Genomic DNA, 17,142 nt, shown 5'->3' on the forward strand with positions numbered 1-17,142 from the left:
TTGTATTCACTGAATCAACATGAAGTAATATCTAATGTAGGAGGATTTAAAATAATTCTGCTGGTTAATTGTGACATGACTAAAGACTCAATATTTGGTGGATTGTCAATATCTTAATTGTAATCTTTGTTATTATTTTAATATTCAGCCCTTTGATTATTAAAGCATATTTTCCAAGAATGAGGAATAACTTATGAAGCTAGTCTCTTTTTAAATCTTTCTTCCAGATTGCTCTGAATGTTGCAGGAAAAGGTGATAGTTTGGCATCATGGGATGGCATTTTAGACTTGCCAGAACAGAACACTATTCACAAAGATTGCCTGCAGTTTATTGGTAAGCTTAATAATTGTTTTCAAGCAGAGATAAATTTTGGAAATAATTTTTGGGTTGAGGAATCACTCTTCAGAATTATCTTCTTATAATTTCAGAATTTGGAAAAGGTTTGTAAATAGGTTTAGAACTTTTCTTTTGAAATTCTTATGAAATATTGTCTACTTATTGTAAGAGAGCCTTGTTTTGACTGGGTGTCGTGGCTCATGCCTGTAATCCCAGCATTTTGGGAGACTGAGGTGGATGGATCACCTGAGATCGGGAGTTCAAGACCAGCCTGGCCAACATGACAAAACCCCATCTCTACTAAAAAATACAAAAATTAGCCAGGCATGGTGGTGGGCTCCTGTAGTCTCAGTGACTTGGAAAGCCGGGGCAGGAAAATTGCTTGAACACGGGAGGCAAAGGTTGCAGTGAGCTGAGATCACACTAGTGTGGGTGACAGAGTGAGACTCTGAAAAAAAAAAAAGGCCTAGTTTTTACTGTTTTGTTTTTGTGGGTTTGTTGTAGTCTTAAATTTGATTTTTATGTAATTAAAGATCTGTAGGATTGTATGCAGCCCTCAAATTAAAGGGGGCTTTGTTCTAAAAGTTTATCTATAAATCATAGTTTGCAGTCTGCTGTAGAGAAACTATTGTAAATTGTGGTTGAATAGGTTTCTAATCACCCCACAAGATTAATTCAATTCACAGTATGGATTAATTTAGTTTATACTTCTTTTAAATTCATCTGTAGTGCATTGCTGTATTTTTTTTCTCTTTCCATCATATTTTAGTTAAATTATTGGCTTGATAGGCCTATGCGTGGTAAGCACAACTGAAACATTGCTGGTGTGGGCAAAAGAAGGAGAATTGGGTAGTGGAGAATGAATTCCTTTCCCTCTTCTTGACAGTTATAGCAACAGCTGTCCATCATGGGGTAGGTGATAATCTGTTTAGATAACACCTTTGCTTCCCAGGAATATGGGCTATGCTTATCTTTGCCTACCCCATTAATTCAGATTGGCCATTTTTATGTTTGACATATCTAGATCAGGCATTGCTAAGTGCTAATGTTTAGTAGTAAATACTGAATGTATTTACGTCTTCTGTTTCTTTCCCTTCTCTTTGAACAGACTAGGTAAGAAAACAAGTAAAACAGTTTTTCTTAGTTTTCCTTTCTTTAAACAACTGTCTTAAAAAGACTGTTATAAGGCCGGGTGTGTTGGCTCACACCTGTAATCCCAGCACTTTGGGAGGCCGAGACCGGTGGATCACCCAATGTCAGGAGTTTGATACCAGCCTGGCTAACCCCTGTCTCTATTAAAAGTACAAAAATTAGCCGGGCATGGTGATGGGCGCCTGCAGTCCCAGCTAATTGGGAGGCTAAGGCAGGAGAATCACTTGAACTCAGGAGGCGGAGGTTGCAGTGAGCTGAGATCCATCACACCATTGCACTCCAGCCTGGGCGACAAGAGCAAAACTCCATCTCAAAAAAAAAAAAGAAAAAGAAAAACTATTAGAGTTTCGACTATGTTTTTTTCCTTGGGTTTTGGATCTGTGAACCAATGATTGTTAAGTATAAGGGAAAATGTGCTTTCATGTAGTTTTACTTTCTTTCTCTGAATGTACCAACACAGTATTGTATATTTGTTAACAAGTGTTATGTCCAATAACAGCCTCTAACAGACCCTCAGTAACTTTATTTTTAACACTTATTTTCTAGATCAGCTTTCAGTGCCAGAGGAGAAGGCAGCAGAATTACTTTTGGATATCGAATCTGTAATTACCTTTTATTGTAAATCACGTAACATTAAATATAGCACATCCCTTAGCTGGATACATCTACTCAAACCATTGGTGCATCTTCAACTGCCACGCAGCGATTTATACAACTGCTTTTATGCCATAATGAATAAGTACATTCCCAGGTAAAATATTATTTAGTTCTTATAGTTTTTAAAAGTGAATAGAGGTCTGGTTTGCTTTGAGCTAAAGTTGCTAGATTTACTTTGGCAATAAAGTAAAAGTTTCAAATAATTCTGAAGGTTGTTTGAGCCATAGTTGTTATTTTATTTTTGTGGTTATAAACATATTTTAAATGATTCTTTAGTTAAAAATGTATACTTCTGAAGTGGTTACCAGGGTTGGAGTTATGAGAGAAAGTGGGGAGATCTAGGTCAAAGGATGCAAAATAGCAAATATCTGTGATGTACAAGTTGAAAGACCTAATATACGCCATGGGGACTATAGTTAATTATAGAGTCATAGCTGCTTTTGCCACAGAGGAGAAAGTCGCAATGTGAGATGATAGGTACATTATTTTGTTCCATGATACTAACCATTTGTATGTGTTTTTTTAACATGTTGTATATTTTAAGTATACACAAGATATTTATTTAAGAATTTATGATTTTAGAGTTTATATACATAATTCTTCCAGTTTATTTGGTGGTATCCCTATTTTAGTTTCTTTGCCTGTAAAATAAAAACATTACAGTGTGCAAGTGAAAAGTAAAATTTTGGGGGTGCTACCTTATTGAGGAGTTTGGAAGTCCTAGAAATAGAGGCATTGAATGAGTAGATTGAAGTGTGCTGAATGTTAGGAAGGTGAAATGTAGAGTGCTATGGGGATGTGTAATGGGGGCGACCTAACTTATCCTGGAGGTCAGGAATGGCTCCCTTGGGTAAGTGGCATTTAAGTTGAGACCAGACAGATGTGCAGGTAGCTATGGTGGGGGTCGTGGTGGGGGTCATGGTGGTGGGCAGCACTCATGAGGCAAGAAAGAATTGCTGCGGTTCCCAGTGCAATGGATCAGGTAGTTAGAATTTTAGTGCCAAAAAAACCTTTAGACATAGTCTAGACTAGTGGCTTGGCTGTACAACCTTGAATGCACATTAGAACTATTGGGGGAGCTCTTAAAAATCCTAATGACTATTTGCATACATGAATAATTAAATCAAACTCCATTGGTGATGGGACCTAGGCATCAGTTTGTTTAGAGCTTACTAACTAATTAATTTCAGTGTATAGCCAAGGTAGAGAACCACTAATCTGGACCTTGATAGTTAACTGACTCTTATTTTTTATTACCTTTTATGTGATACCACTGTACAAGGTATGTGTTTTGTATTTTTTCTTCTTTAATAGTGACCACTGTAAGGTAGGTATCTCTGATTTACAGCTACAGAAACTGAAGCAAAGGAAGAAAAATTAAATTACTTTTCCAGGATTATAACTTCTGGTGTGTGATAGAGTCAGGATGTAAACCTAAGTTTGTATGGATAACCAGTACTTTACTGATACGGTTCTCTACCCTGGTTGCTTGTTAGAATCAACTGAGGCACTTTTTCTCTTTCTTTTTTTAAATAACAACTTTATTGAGATACTGTTTACATACCATAAAATTCACCGTTTTAATGTGTACAATTCACTGGCTTTAGTTATAGTCACAGAGTTGTACAGCCATAACCACAACCAATTTTAGAACATTTTATCACCCCAAAAAGAAATCCCATACCCATTAATAGTCAACTCTCCGTTTTCCCCCAAAATGGGAGGAAGGATTGGTATGATTCCTCCCCTATATAAGGAGTCATAGTTTATATGTTTTTTATGACTGCCTTTAATGTTTAGCATTATGTTTTCATATTGTATCATGTATCATATTTCATTTCTTTTTTTTGCCAAATTTTTTTTTATCGTATGCATATACCACATTTTATTCATCAGTTGATGGATATTTGGGTTTTCACTTTTTTACTGAGTATGTTGCTGTGAACATTTGTATACAAGTTTTTATGTAGGCATGTATTTTCACTTTTCTGGGATGTATGTGCCTAAAAGGGGAATTGCTGGACCATATGGTAATTATGTTTAACCTTTTGTGGAATTGCTGGATTTTTCCATAGCAGCTGCATTGTATGTTCTCACCAACAGTCAGTGGAGATCCCAGTTTCTCCACATCCTTGTCAACATTTGTATTTTGCTTATAGCCCATCCTAGTGAGTGTGAAGTAATATTTCATTATAGTTTTTGACTTGCATTTCCCTAATGGCTAATGATGCTGAGCATCGTTTTATGTGTTTATTGGCAATTTGTATTTCTTCTTTGGAGAAATGACTCTTCACCCAAAGTACTTTTAAAATATACTGGTCCCTAGAATTGTTGTTGTGGTTTTTTTTTTTTTTCCAGTAAGTCTTTTGCACTCCTTTATTTTTCCCCAATAAGCTGTCAGAGTTTCAAATATAAGTGGACTGCAAAGTAGGTATAGGTATTTTTAAATCTCCCCAGGTGATTCTGATGTGCACCAGGATGGAGAACCTCTGCACTACCTTGAAGCCATACTGCTTTATGTAAGGAAAACAGACTTAAAAATACCAGAAAACAAGGCTAAGGTAATGGCGGAGCCAAGACTTGAATTCATGTTTAGGAGTCATTTTGTTGTACTAGGTCTCTCAGCTGCCTGTATTTCAGCACTTCTCATGGCCATCTCCTGCTCTAACAGAGCTACCAATAGCAAGAGACAAGATGTCCCAGCTTTGTCCCTAAGAATGGCGGAGATGGTAGTGAGGACTAGTGGGGAGAGACTTATGCATTGTGCTGTGTAACATACTGTTTTCTCTAGTTACTGCTTCCGTGACTTCCATATGGAACAGCCCTTTGGCCAGGGTCAACATTAATTTCCCTGGAAAGAACCCTGAGCCCCACAGAATGCTGCTAGAACTCCATTTTAACATATCTTTTTCTTTTCTTGAGACAGAGTCTCACTTTGTCGCCCAAGCTAGAGTACAGTGGTGCAATCTTGGCTCACTGCAACCTCTGCCTCCTGGAATCAAGTGATTCTCCATACCTTGGCCTCCTGAGTAGCTGGAATCACAGGCGTGTGCCACCACTCCCAGCTAATTTTTGTGTTTTTAGTAGAGATGGGATTCCACCATTGGCCAGGCTGGTCTCGAACTTCTGACCTCAAATGATCCACCTGATTGGGCCTCCCAAAGTGCTGAGATTACAGGTGGGAGCCACTGAGCCCAGCCTAACATATCTTCTTTTTTTTTGTTTGTTTCTTTTTTTGAGTCAGGGTCTCGCTCTGTCACCCAGACTGGAGTGCAGGGGTACTATCTCGGCTCACTGCAACCTCTGCCTCTTAGGTTCAAGTGATTCTCCTGCCTCAGCCTCCCGAGTAGCTGTATTTACAGGCGTGTGTCTTTATCACCTGGCTAATTTCTATATTTTTAGTAAAGACGGGGTTTTACCACTAACATATCTTCTTATTACAGACTCACATATAAGATGATAGAATCCCATCAAGCACAGTGCCTTGTAGTTGAGAGCAGGTTTGCAGTATACAGCTATTAAATGAATAGATGCTGTTGCAATGGCTGACTCCCAGAGATGCCCCACTTTTTCAGAAGATGGTAGGAACTAGGCAGTTGTTTCTATAGTGTATGTCCCCGCAAACTGCATGTTCTGCCTCTGCATTCTTTTGCCTTGCATTCATACAGTAGGGTAAGTATTAAGACTAAGGAAGAGGTAATCTTGCCGATATGAATCTGGTTCTATATCTGGGCACTGGAATTGCCAACCTGGGGCCTTCTCTGTAAAACTTTCTGCAACCTGCAGTATCAAAAAATGTTAGATTAAGAGTCATAACAAATCCAATGTTAACCTCACATCTGAGATTTTAGAAATTATTTTTTATTATTATTTTTAAATTACATCGTAAAACTTTTTTTCTTTTTTGAAGCAAGATCTCACTATGTTGCCTAGGCTGGTCTTGACATCCTGGTCTCAAGTGATCCTCCTTCCTCAGCCTCCTATGTAGCTGGGACTACAGGTATATGCCACTCTGCCCTGCATAAAACACTCCTTATTAATGCTGTAGTAACTGTAAGGCCAGGTACAGTGACTCACACCTGTAATCCCAGCACTTTGGGAGGCCAGGACAGGTAGATCACTTGACCCCAGGAGTTTGAGACCAGCCTAGGAGACATAATGAGAACCTGACTCTACAAAAAAAATATTTTTTAATTAGCCAGGGATGGTGGTGTGCACTGCAGTCCCAGCTACTCAGGAGCCCATGGAGATTGAGGCTGAAGTGAACCATGATCCTGTCACTGCACTCCAGCCTGGGAGACAGTGAGACCCTATCTTAAAAAATAAATTAAAAAAAAAAAATTAAAAGAAACTACAGCATTAATTACTTTGATTTTTTTTACGTGAGGCCTTTTACCTTCATTTTCTTCACAGCTTGCTTTTTTAGAGATGGTACCCCTACAAAAATACCACTTGTTGAAATAACCGAATTATATATGGAAGGGAGCAGTATGGCGTGATGACTTAATGTCCAGTTTCTGTGTACAAGTCTTAGCTCCATCACTTCTTAGCTATTTTGCCTTCAGTGAGCTACTTGATTTCAGTTGAGCCTCAGTTTTCTCATCTGTAAAATGGGTATATATTTCATAGGATTGTTTGATAAAATGTAAGACAGAATGAAATAACTTTGTAGAATGCTTATTACATTGTCTGGCACATGGTATTCCCTCAATAAATAGTTGACTTTTATTATGATGGCCTGTGCTTTGAGCTGTTTAGTTTTTTGCTGATTCATTAGATACATTCTTGCCTCCTTCCCTTGTAATAGTAGAATGTATCTCAGTACGAAAGCTGAATGGAGTAAAGTTTATGGAACTGAGGAATTAGTGAAGCCTCCTGCTCTAAATGAAGATTGAGTCAACACCTTGTTAACAGTAACACCATACTTTAACCAGACTGTCTGGAATTAACTGTGTTTACAGTACTGCTTTTTTTTTTTTTTTTGAGACGGAGTCTCGCTCTTGTTACCCAGGCTGGAGTGCAATGGCGCGATCTCGGCTCACCGCAACCTCCGCCTCCTGGGTTCAGGCAATTCTCCTGCCTCAGCCTCCTGAGTAGCTGGGATTACAGGCACGCGCCACCGTGCCCAGCTAATTTTTTTGTATTAATAGAGACGGGGTTTCACAATGTTGACCAGGATGGTCTCGATCTCTCGACCTCGTGATCCACCCGCCTCGGCCTCCCAAAGTGCTGGGATTACAGGCTTGAGCCACCGCGCCCGGCCCAGTATTGCTTTTTTATTTTTAACTGTATTGGTTAAAAAGTAACTACCTCTGGCCCAGTATGGTGGCTCATGCCTGTAATCCCAGCAGTTTGGGAGGCCAAGGAGGGAGGCTTGCTTGAGCCCAGGAGTTCAAGATCATCCTGGGCAACATGAAGAAACCCTGTTTTTACAAAAAATACAAAAATCAGCCAGGCACGGTAGCATAGTACCTGTAGTCCCAGCTACTAGGGAGGCTGAGTGGGAGGGTGGTTTGAGCCCAGGAGGCAGAGAGGTTGCAGTGAGCTGAGATAACGCCACTGCACTCCAACCTGGGTGACAGAGCCAGACCCCGTCTCAAAAAAACAGACAAATAAACATGTAACTATCTCCCTATATCCAGTACCAAAACTCTAATCTCTTTTGAGAGATTTTTTCTATGAAGTATTCTGTTTGAGTTATTACAAACATGTACACAGGAACATGAATTAATATGAATATAATAGTATCTAACAAATCCTCTGGGCTGGAAAGATTTTCTAAGACTTCTTGCTGCTTATGTGGGAGTTAGAAGATAATAAGGCTTCTGAATTCAAGATCAGGGACTGAGCATGGGAAGGAGGAAGCAACTATGCTTCCTGAGGAGTGAGCCTAGTTCATGGACCACATGTGGACCTGCTCCAAGGGTTTGTTATCTCTGGGCTCAAGTGCTTGGGTACCTGGGTATAGGGACAATAATTTTTGGATCAAGGTTGTGAGTAGCTACTGTGACCTGTGGCAGAGGAGTCGTCTTAAAGCTGAGCAGGCTGAGATGCTTCCTGAGATGATGACTAGAAACTGTAGGGAATCCACAGCCCAAAGTGCATCTGCGTGTGCTTTGTAATTATTCCCAACTTTTATTTTAGGTTTAGGGGTACATGTGCAGGTTTGTTATATAGGTAAATTGTTTGTTATGGGGGTTTGGTGTACAGATTATTTCACCACCCATGTACTAAGTAGAGTACCTTCTTTCTACTTTTGAAGTCTCTGGCAGCAAAATGTGATATTTGTTTTAAAAAAGACTTTAGGTAAAAATGTTAATATACATGTTTGATGTCTTTTACTTTAAAACAACATTCAGATTCAGTTTTCCCATTTCACTCTCACAGTAACCCTTTGAAGTAGGACAGTCATTGAACAAAATGAGTATTTCAGCACCTTCTGGAGTTTGCTCTGAGAACTTGGTACTCAGGCCACTTCAACAGTTTTTAAGGCCACTATTTCTGAAATGTTCACCTGTGCATTTCAGACTTGTACCTTTGCTAAGGACATTCCTAATTGAGTATATAAACTGTGGAGCTAACATGAAGCCTGCTTTCTAGAAGTTCCTCTTTTTTGGCAGAGAAGGAAGGGGCTGGGCTTCTTCAGGACGCTCCAGATTTCCTTTTGGGATCCCAGCCTTATCAAAATAACCTAAACGTTGTTTTCAGTGATCCCTGTAGTACTCTCACTTAAGTGCTGCCTGGGTTCACCTGCAAGAATCTTCCTAGAGTGGCTTTAGACCTGTTTCTACAACTTTTGTCAAGCCAGGGACATTGAAAAAGGTGTTAGCAAGGGACCCCTGCCTGTACTGTCAGGTACGATTCCAGTGAATGCTGTGGAAGTGGGGATAGCAGGAAGATTGGTTACTAATGTGATGATTTCTGACCTGTTAATGCAGAAAACTTTGCTTCTCTTGTCTTCTAGGGATTGTTCCCAGAAGGGGAGACCATTTCATCTCTTCAGGTTGCTCATCCAATACCATGAGCCTGAGCTTTGTTCTTATCTTGATACAAAGAAAATTACTCCAGACTCCTATGCACTCAACTGGGTAATAAAGTGAAAGTAGGAACATTTAATGAAAAATAGATTTATATAAAACTATAGTTAGGCGGGGTTTTTTTTTTCCAAAGAAGGGAAAGGAAAGTGCTAATTATAGATCATTACTGTTTAAACCAAGGGGTAAAATTCTTGGCATTTCAAAATAACTTTTTTTGCTCTTCACTTAGGTTAGTTCAGATTATTTAATATGATGTTTACTTTTATTTTACATCTATTTGTAAATATAACTAATATTTACAACTGTATTACAATTAATATTTACATATATGTAATAAATATGAATATATACATGTAATATATGATACATATATCAGTTCAATTGAGAACTTCATTTAAATTGATGATGTGTATAAGAATTGGTATACAGTCACAAGGAAAATGACTTAAGGTTATCAAATGATTAATATAATATAAAGCATAACCCAGTGCTCTATCATACTGTATTTGTATTTTCAATGGGAAGTCTTATTTTAGGTCTGTGATCCTCAGTCCTTTTGGTGTCAGGACCCTTTACACTCTTAAAATTTGTTGATGATCCCCATGGATTATGCTGAGAAGAATTTAAAACTAGGCTGGGTGCAGTGGCTCATGCCTGTAATTCCAGCACTTTGGGAGGCTGAGGCAGACAGATCAGTTGATGTCAGAAGTTTGATACCAGCCTGGCCAACATGGTAAAACCCAATCTCTACTAAAAATAAAAAAAAATTAGTCGGGTATGGTGATGTGTGCCTGTTATCCCAGCTACTCAGGAGGCTGAGGCAGGAGAATCACTTGAACCTGGGAGGCAGAGGTTGCAGTGAGCCAAGATTGCACTACCACACTCCAGCCTGGGCAACAGAGTGAGACTCTTTCTTTAAAAAAAAAAAAAAAAAGTTAAAACTAAGGAATTTTAAAGGTTTATTTATTTAAAAGTAATTATAAATTTATAACATGATGATGTAAATAGTCTATTTTAAAATAAACAACTGTTTTCCAAAAGAAAATTAGAGTAGTGGCATTGTTTTATATTTTTGCAAATCTCATTAATGTTTGGCTACATCAAAGATGGATTATCCTATCTGCTTTTTCTTGAGACAGAGTTTCGCTCTTGTTGCCCAGGCGGAGTGCAGTGGCACGGTCTTGGCTCACTGCAACTTCTGCTTGCCAGGTTCAAGTGATTCTTCTGCCTCAGCCTCCCAAGTAGCTGGGATTACAGGTGTCCACCACCACGCCTGGCTAATTTTTGTATTTTTAGTAGAGACAGGGTTTTACCATGTTGGCCAGGATGGTCTTGAACTCTTGACCTGAGGTGATCTGCCTGCTTCAGCCTCCCAAAGTGCTGGGATTACAGGTGTGAGCCACCACACCTGGCCCATATCTACTTCTTTATTCAGTCTGTGATCATATTACATATCATGTAGCCTTTGGAAAATTCTATTGTTTGTTTTTGAGGGAATAAATATGAAAAAGGCAAGTAAATGCATATTTTTGTAACAATAGTTTTGACCTTACAGATGCCTTGTAAAGAATCCTGGGGGCTTCTGGGGGTCCTCAGACCACAGTTTGAAAACTGCTCTTCTGGTTAACTTGAAGATCTTTCTGAAACAATGATTGGGTGCTAGGAGACTATACACTCTTATTGTTTTATTATGTATCACTTAACTTTTCTTCAGGAAGAATCCCATTTCTTCCAGTTATTAACTGTGTGATCTAAGACACTTAGCCTCTGAGCTTCAATTCCTCATCTGCAAAATGAAGATAATAGAACTATACCTACTTTGGAGGATGATAGGATGAGTTAACAATCAGGATATGGGTAATTAGAGAGTTCCAACTGGTTTCATTTCTGGGCTCATTAAATCTCAAACCTCAGTAGTCTGTTCTTTAGTTCCCTCTTGGCCAGTCCTGTCACTTTTTTTTTGAGATGAGGTCTCACTCTGGTCTCCCTGGCTGCAGTGCAGTGGCACAGTCTTGGCTCACTGCAAGCTCCACCTCCTGGGCTCAAGTGATTCTCCCACCTCAGCCTCCTGAGTAGCTGGGACTACAGACACGCACCGCCATGCTTGGCTAATGTTTTAATTTTTTTGTAGAGACAAGGTCTCACTGTATTGCTTGAGCTGGTCTCAGTCTCCTGGGCTCAAGCAATCCTCCCACCCAGGCCTCCGAAAGTGCTTGGGATTACAGGTGTGAGCCAAGCCTAGTCTTGTCACTTTGAGTTAAAATAATAAAATACCTGTAAAACTGTAGCTTCTCTGAGATTCATATGTTGCCACTGAATCTACTTATTTATGTTAAAGTAGTAAATGATTTCTCTTAACCATTTTAATAATCACTAGAGGTCTCTCTGCCTAGGAAATGCCATTTATGATGCTAGAGCTCTGAATTAGTGCTGGTAGCTGGAGGTTTAAACTGAGTGGTTTCTCTTCAGCCAAAATGCCAGATAGTTATTCTTACTAGTAGTAATGAATGCTGATGAAATGGAGTTTTTTAAATATCATGAGGTGAAACAATTAAAAAGTAATTCCTAAACCTTGAGAAGGTGTCACTGTGAGCAATGCAGTGGTAGCTTTAGTTTAGCTAAGTGAGCCCTTAAAGATGGCTTTATGTTACTATTCTGTTTGTATGTGCCTCTTCTAATCTGTGTTTATAATCGTAATTTTTAAAGCAACCACAAAAAACCTTAGTCACATTATGTATTTGAAAAGCCTTGTGGTCAAGTGTGATGGCAATTACATGGGCTGTGGAATCTTAGGCTTTTTCCTATTCCCAACACCACTCACTAGCTCTGTGAGCTTGAGAAAGTAACATCATGCAAGTTCTTCACCTGAAAAAAATGGGGAGTAATTGATATCTGTTTTCTCACCTGTGAAGTGAGGAGAAATGTGTTTACTTTGCAGGCCTGTGGTAAGAATTAAAATAAGATATTTTTAATGATATGTGATAATAGTTTAGTATTAGTTTAGTATTGCACAAAGTATGCGCTAAATATATGTGTACCCATTAATTCTTTTTAGCCATTAAAAAATGTTTTAAATTTAAACCTGTAGATGGAATTATTTCTGTATCTAATGAAAGTTCAGTGATCTAAAAATATTACTTCATGCAACTTAAAACACAACTGGGCTATAGAGATACTTATAAATTAGCAACTCTTTTATTTGAAATATAAAACTATAGAGCTCCTGAAATCTATTGAAGGATATGAATGTTGTTTAATCTCCTTTTTTTTGTTGTTTTTTTGGTGAGACAGAGCCTCACTCTGTCGCCCAGGCTGGAGTGCACTGGTGCAGGCTCAGCTCACTGCGACCTCCCACGTTCAAGTTATTCTCCTGCCTCAGCCTCCCCGGTAGCTGGGACTGCAGACACGCGCCACCATGCCCAGCTAATTTTTGTATTTTTAGTAGAGATGGGGTTTTACTATGTGGACCAGACTGTTCTCAAACTCCTAGCCTCAGGTGATCTGCCCACCTTGGCCTCCCAAACTGCTGAGATTACAGGCATGAACCACCTTGCCTGGCCTAACCTCTTTAAAGTGATGTACAAGTGAGCTTTGGGAGCAATTCATATTTATGTTATGATTAAAGTTTTATTAGCTGCTCTTAAATTACCATATTTGATCCTCACAATTACCTGGTAATTTACTGTGCTGTTACTATATTGTAATTATTTTAGTTACTCCTATGGAGCTCAGACCATAATTATGCTAGTTATGCTATGACAAAGATATGTGCTAGTTAGTTTAGGTATTCTTTTCACAACAGTAGTAGAGGATAGGTAGCAGTATTCCTCTTTTTTACATAAGTAAAAATGGAAGCTTTAAAGAGGTTGACATGTTTTTGTTTTTGTTTTTGTTTTGAGACGGAGTTTCGCTCTTGTTACCCAGGCTGGAGTGCAATGGCGCGATCTTGGCTCACTGCAACCTCCGCCTCCTGGGTTCAGGCAATTCTCCTGCCTCAGCCTCCTGAGTATCTGGGATTACAGGCACGCGCCACCATGCCCAGCTAATTTTTTGTATTTTTAGTAGAGACGGGGTTTCACCATGTTGACCAGGATGGTCACGATCACTTGACCTCGTGATCCACCCGCCTCGGCCTCCCAAAGTGCTGGGATTACAGGCGTGAGCCACTGCGCCCGGCCAAGGTTGACATGTTTTAAGTCTCACAGCTAATAACTGGCTCCATTGTCCCTTGAATTCACATGTTTTGCCTTTGGATTTCATACACTAAGATTAAGGTATGCATTAAATATCGGGTGCAGATAATTTGATGTAATGTTTCTTATTCATATGCTTTAATACTTTTAAGAGAACAAGTCACCTCCAGTGGTTTATGTCTCTCATTTCATTTCCTGATTACAGCTTGGAAGTCTTTTTGCATGTTACTGTTCCATTGAAGTCACTCAGGCAATATGGGATGGATATCTACAACAAGCAGATCCGTTTTTTATTTATTTCTTAATGTTAATTATCCTTGTTAATGCAAAGTAAGTATCTGGTTGATTAGATTTTTCTTCCCTGTCTTTTCTAAGGTGCTCTGTTAATATTTAACTCAAATTGATTTGATTCTCTTTTACAGAGAAGTCATTTTAACACAAGAGTCTGACAGCAAGGAAGAAGTTATCCGTAAGTATCATTTAATGTAGTGAAAACATTTCAGGTCTCTTTATCAGTGTAAAACTCAGCTTCCTCATTCATCAATTTAGGAGATTAGTCTAGAAGAGCTCTGAGACTCCATTCATCTCTGAAATTATATAAACACTCTCCAGGTACAGACCTTAACGACTATTTTTCTTTATTTTGTCATCTTCATTCATTCCTTCATGTTTGTTGATGCTTTCATTCCTTTCCATATACTGTTTCTTTGGTTTCAGTGTTCAAATAGATTGCCCTCCTCCCTTTCTCCCTACCTATCCTTAATTTACCTTTCAATACTCATTTTATGTGATATTTCAATTGTGAAACCTTGGTTCTTCTTTTGGGTTCTCCCCACCATATCCCCCACATAGAGATAGTTACTTCCTCTCTATATTGTCTGGCACATTGTGCTATCTGTATAAAAATGTTTATCTTATAATTTTTATTTTCTCACACAAGACAAAGTTCCTTAAATTAGTAACTATTTCTTAGACATTTTGTACATTAGAGCCCTGGCACTTCTTCATATATGTTAGATAAATAAATCATAGAATTCTAATTAAGGTTAATGAATTTGATTTGATTGGCTGACACCATCCTTCACTAACAAGAGATTTATATTAACAGTTTCAGCTAATTTGGGGAAATCCAATTCTCCGCAATCATAAAAGCACCACTGTTGAGATTCCATTTACATAGTATTTATGTTGAAGATATTTCAGTTCTGATACATAAACAATGTTTGCATTTTTCAGAAACTACTAAATATTATGTCTATAATCTTATTTCAGAGTTCTTGGAAAATACTCCATCCAGTCTGAATCTAGAAGATATAGAAGACCTTTTCTCTCTGGCTCAGTATTATTGCAGTAAAACACCAGCTTCTTTTAGGAAGGTATAAAACAAGAAATGACAAACTTTTTTGTATTTCACATTTTGTACATTGTTTTATTACTTTGTATTCACTTTAGTTAAAATACTTTAGGTTGTCAATTTTTTCTCTTTCTTTATGTGTTGTAGTTTTGTGTGATTTCTTTTTCCTTTCAGTAAATACCCTCCCTAGTGGCGGAACAGACAAGTTAAAAAGATAGTAGGAAGCATCTTACCTCTTCTGATTACTGTTATCTCTGATGATAAGAAAATTGACTGTGAAATATTTTCTAAATTAGTCCTTTCTTGACTTTAAAAATTATTTTACTGCAGTAATCTAGTGGAGGGGGTAAAGTTATGCCACTTTTTTCTGGAGTTCATCCTTATATAGTCTTCGTGATGCAGAGCTGTCTTTTGAAGAAAGGTCATTTAGACCCATAAAGACCTAGATCCTTAGACCAGACAAGTGCTTTCAATAAAGGACATCAGATTAAAAGTATGAGTGATGTGAACTCCTGAAAAATGAAACTAAGAAGCAAAAGGTCATAGTGGAAAAGGCACAAGTTTATATTTATAAAGCAAACAGGTTTGTATATGACTTCAGGTGCCCATGAGAGCATTATTTATTGTCTTTTTTTTAAAAGCATTCTGTCATAATAATTTCTAGTTGGTACTCATTATTGTCACTGAAGTGTTAAGATAAAGTTAGATTATGTTTAGTATAGTGTGTTTTATAAAGTAGGTAAAGGAAGTCTTTTAAGAACATTTTCCCTCAAAAATAACTAATTAAAAAAAACTTATTTCTAGGGACTAATTTCAGCTATTTTAATAATTTTCTTATATAGAACTCTTCAGTTCCTAACAATGTTGCATAAGTCAGATGGTAAGATAGAAGTTTAAAATGTTGAGTGAAAAAAAGTCTTATTGTTTTTCTGTTCCAAAAGGTGCACCTTTTATTCTTCAGACATAATAAATCTGTAGTAGCACTTGCGAATTAGAGCAGGCTGTGGATCAGTATATTAACTCATTTATGCAATTCATTTCTGCCACATTTTTTATTTTACTAAGATATGAAAAAATTTTAAGTAACCATTTTTAAAATTTAATATTAACTACAGATGGTAGTGTAGAAAATAGCTATGTAGACTGTGCGTTTTTTTCTTTGTCTTTCATTTCATGTGAGCACTACAGGGACTTTATGTGACTTTTTTATAATTCTTAGCCTATAAAATTTGAGATTATAAGTTTTAAAAATCACAACTCAAGAATATATTAATTTTACCTTTTATCATAGTTTAATAAGAATATTTTTAGGAAGAAATTTGGATTTTTTTAATAATGTTTAAAAATTTCTTTTCCAACAGGATAATCACCATCTCTTTGGTAGTACTTTGTTGGGAATTAAGGATGATGATGCAGATCTGAGTCAGGCTCTTTGTCTGGCCATCTCAGTGTCAGAGATCCTTCAAGCAAATCAGCTACAAGGGGTAAGTAAAGGAAACCCAGTTTGTTAGGGGACTGTTCCTTTTGAATACAAGGAACCAACTTCCTCCCCGTTCATTGATTCCCACAAAATCAATTTACTGCAACAAGGTGGTTCTTTTGCCTTTTTGAATGATTGTGTTAAATCTTATGTTCAGAGGGTCATTTTAAAACTTGTCAGCCTGTGTGTTGTGTTACTTGTCTATAATTAATTATTGTCGTAATTCTTGACACCAACTTTTGTAAATCGCCATATCTTTTTTCATACTTCAGTAGAGAGACTGAATGTGTCATTGTATAAAGTACTTAAAAGGGTGTATTTAGCATTTAAAAGTTTCTGGTAGTTAACAGCTAATTGAATTACATGGTTTAGTTCCATAAAACTTGTAGCAAAGGAGAATTGTGAAAATATAATTTTCTTCATAAAAATCTAATGAGTCACTTTGACCAATGATGTTTTTAATATATGCTCTTTACTACTAGTGGTGCAACAGTTAACCATGGTGTGCATTTGGAAGGTGTAATGTATTTCCAAGGTTGAGGGCAGGAGAGAAATGAACATGGGAAGATGGCCTTTTATGGTAGATCGTTCTTAGTTGGATTTCTTACTGTATCTATACTGGTTATTGAGAATTTTCAAAATACGAGCATCTCACTTTTTTCTTATTCAAACTAATATTAAAAAACAAATGAGGCCGGGTGCGGTGGCTCACGCCTATAATCCCAGCACTTTGGGAGGCCGAGGTGGGCGGATCATGAGGTCGAGATCGAGACCATCCTGGCCAACATGGTGAAACCTCATCTCTTAAAAAACAAAAACAAAAACAAATGAAAACATATTATCTAGTTTAAAAAGACCCATGAGAACTTCTTAGTTGAAACTAGTATTGTAGAACATTTTCCCCTCATTCCCCCCTCACAAAATAGATGTTTA

General features: G+C 37.7%; 1 protein-coding gene across 2 annotated transcripts in view; it reads left to right on the forward strand.

Annotated features, from left to right (window-relative positions):
* Window positions 1-17,142, forward strand: part of TBC1D23 (TBC1 domain family member 23) — a 59,918-nt gene that overhangs the window by 18,765 nt on the left and 24,011 nt on the right. For both annotated transcript variants that reach the window (XM_012477010.2, XM_012477000.2), the window contains exons 3-9: window positions 228-333; window positions 2,035-2,239; window positions 9,110-9,233; window positions 13,581-13,705; window positions 13,798-13,844; window positions 14,648-14,751; window positions 16,091-16,213. In XM_012477010.2, the coding sequence (XP_012332433.2) occupies window positions 228-333; window positions 2,035-2,239; window positions 9,110-9,233; window positions 13,581-13,705; window positions 13,798-13,844; window positions 14,648-14,751; window positions 16,091-16,213 (834 nt within the window). The remainder of the gene's footprint in view (window positions 1-227; window positions 334-2,034; window positions 2,240-9,109; window positions 9,234-13,580; window positions 13,706-13,797; window positions 13,845-14,647; window positions 14,752-16,090; window positions 16,214-17,142) is intronic.

The sequence above is a fragment of the Aotus nancymaae genome, unplaced genomic scaffold (assembly GCF_030222135.1).
Source record: "Aotus nancymaae isolate 86718 unplaced genomic scaffold, 86718_ANA_hifiasm-v0.15.2.pri h1tg000011l, whole genome shotgun sequence".
Lineage (NCBI taxonomy): Eukaryota > Metazoa > Chordata > Mammalia > Primates > Aotidae > Aotus > Aotus nancymaae.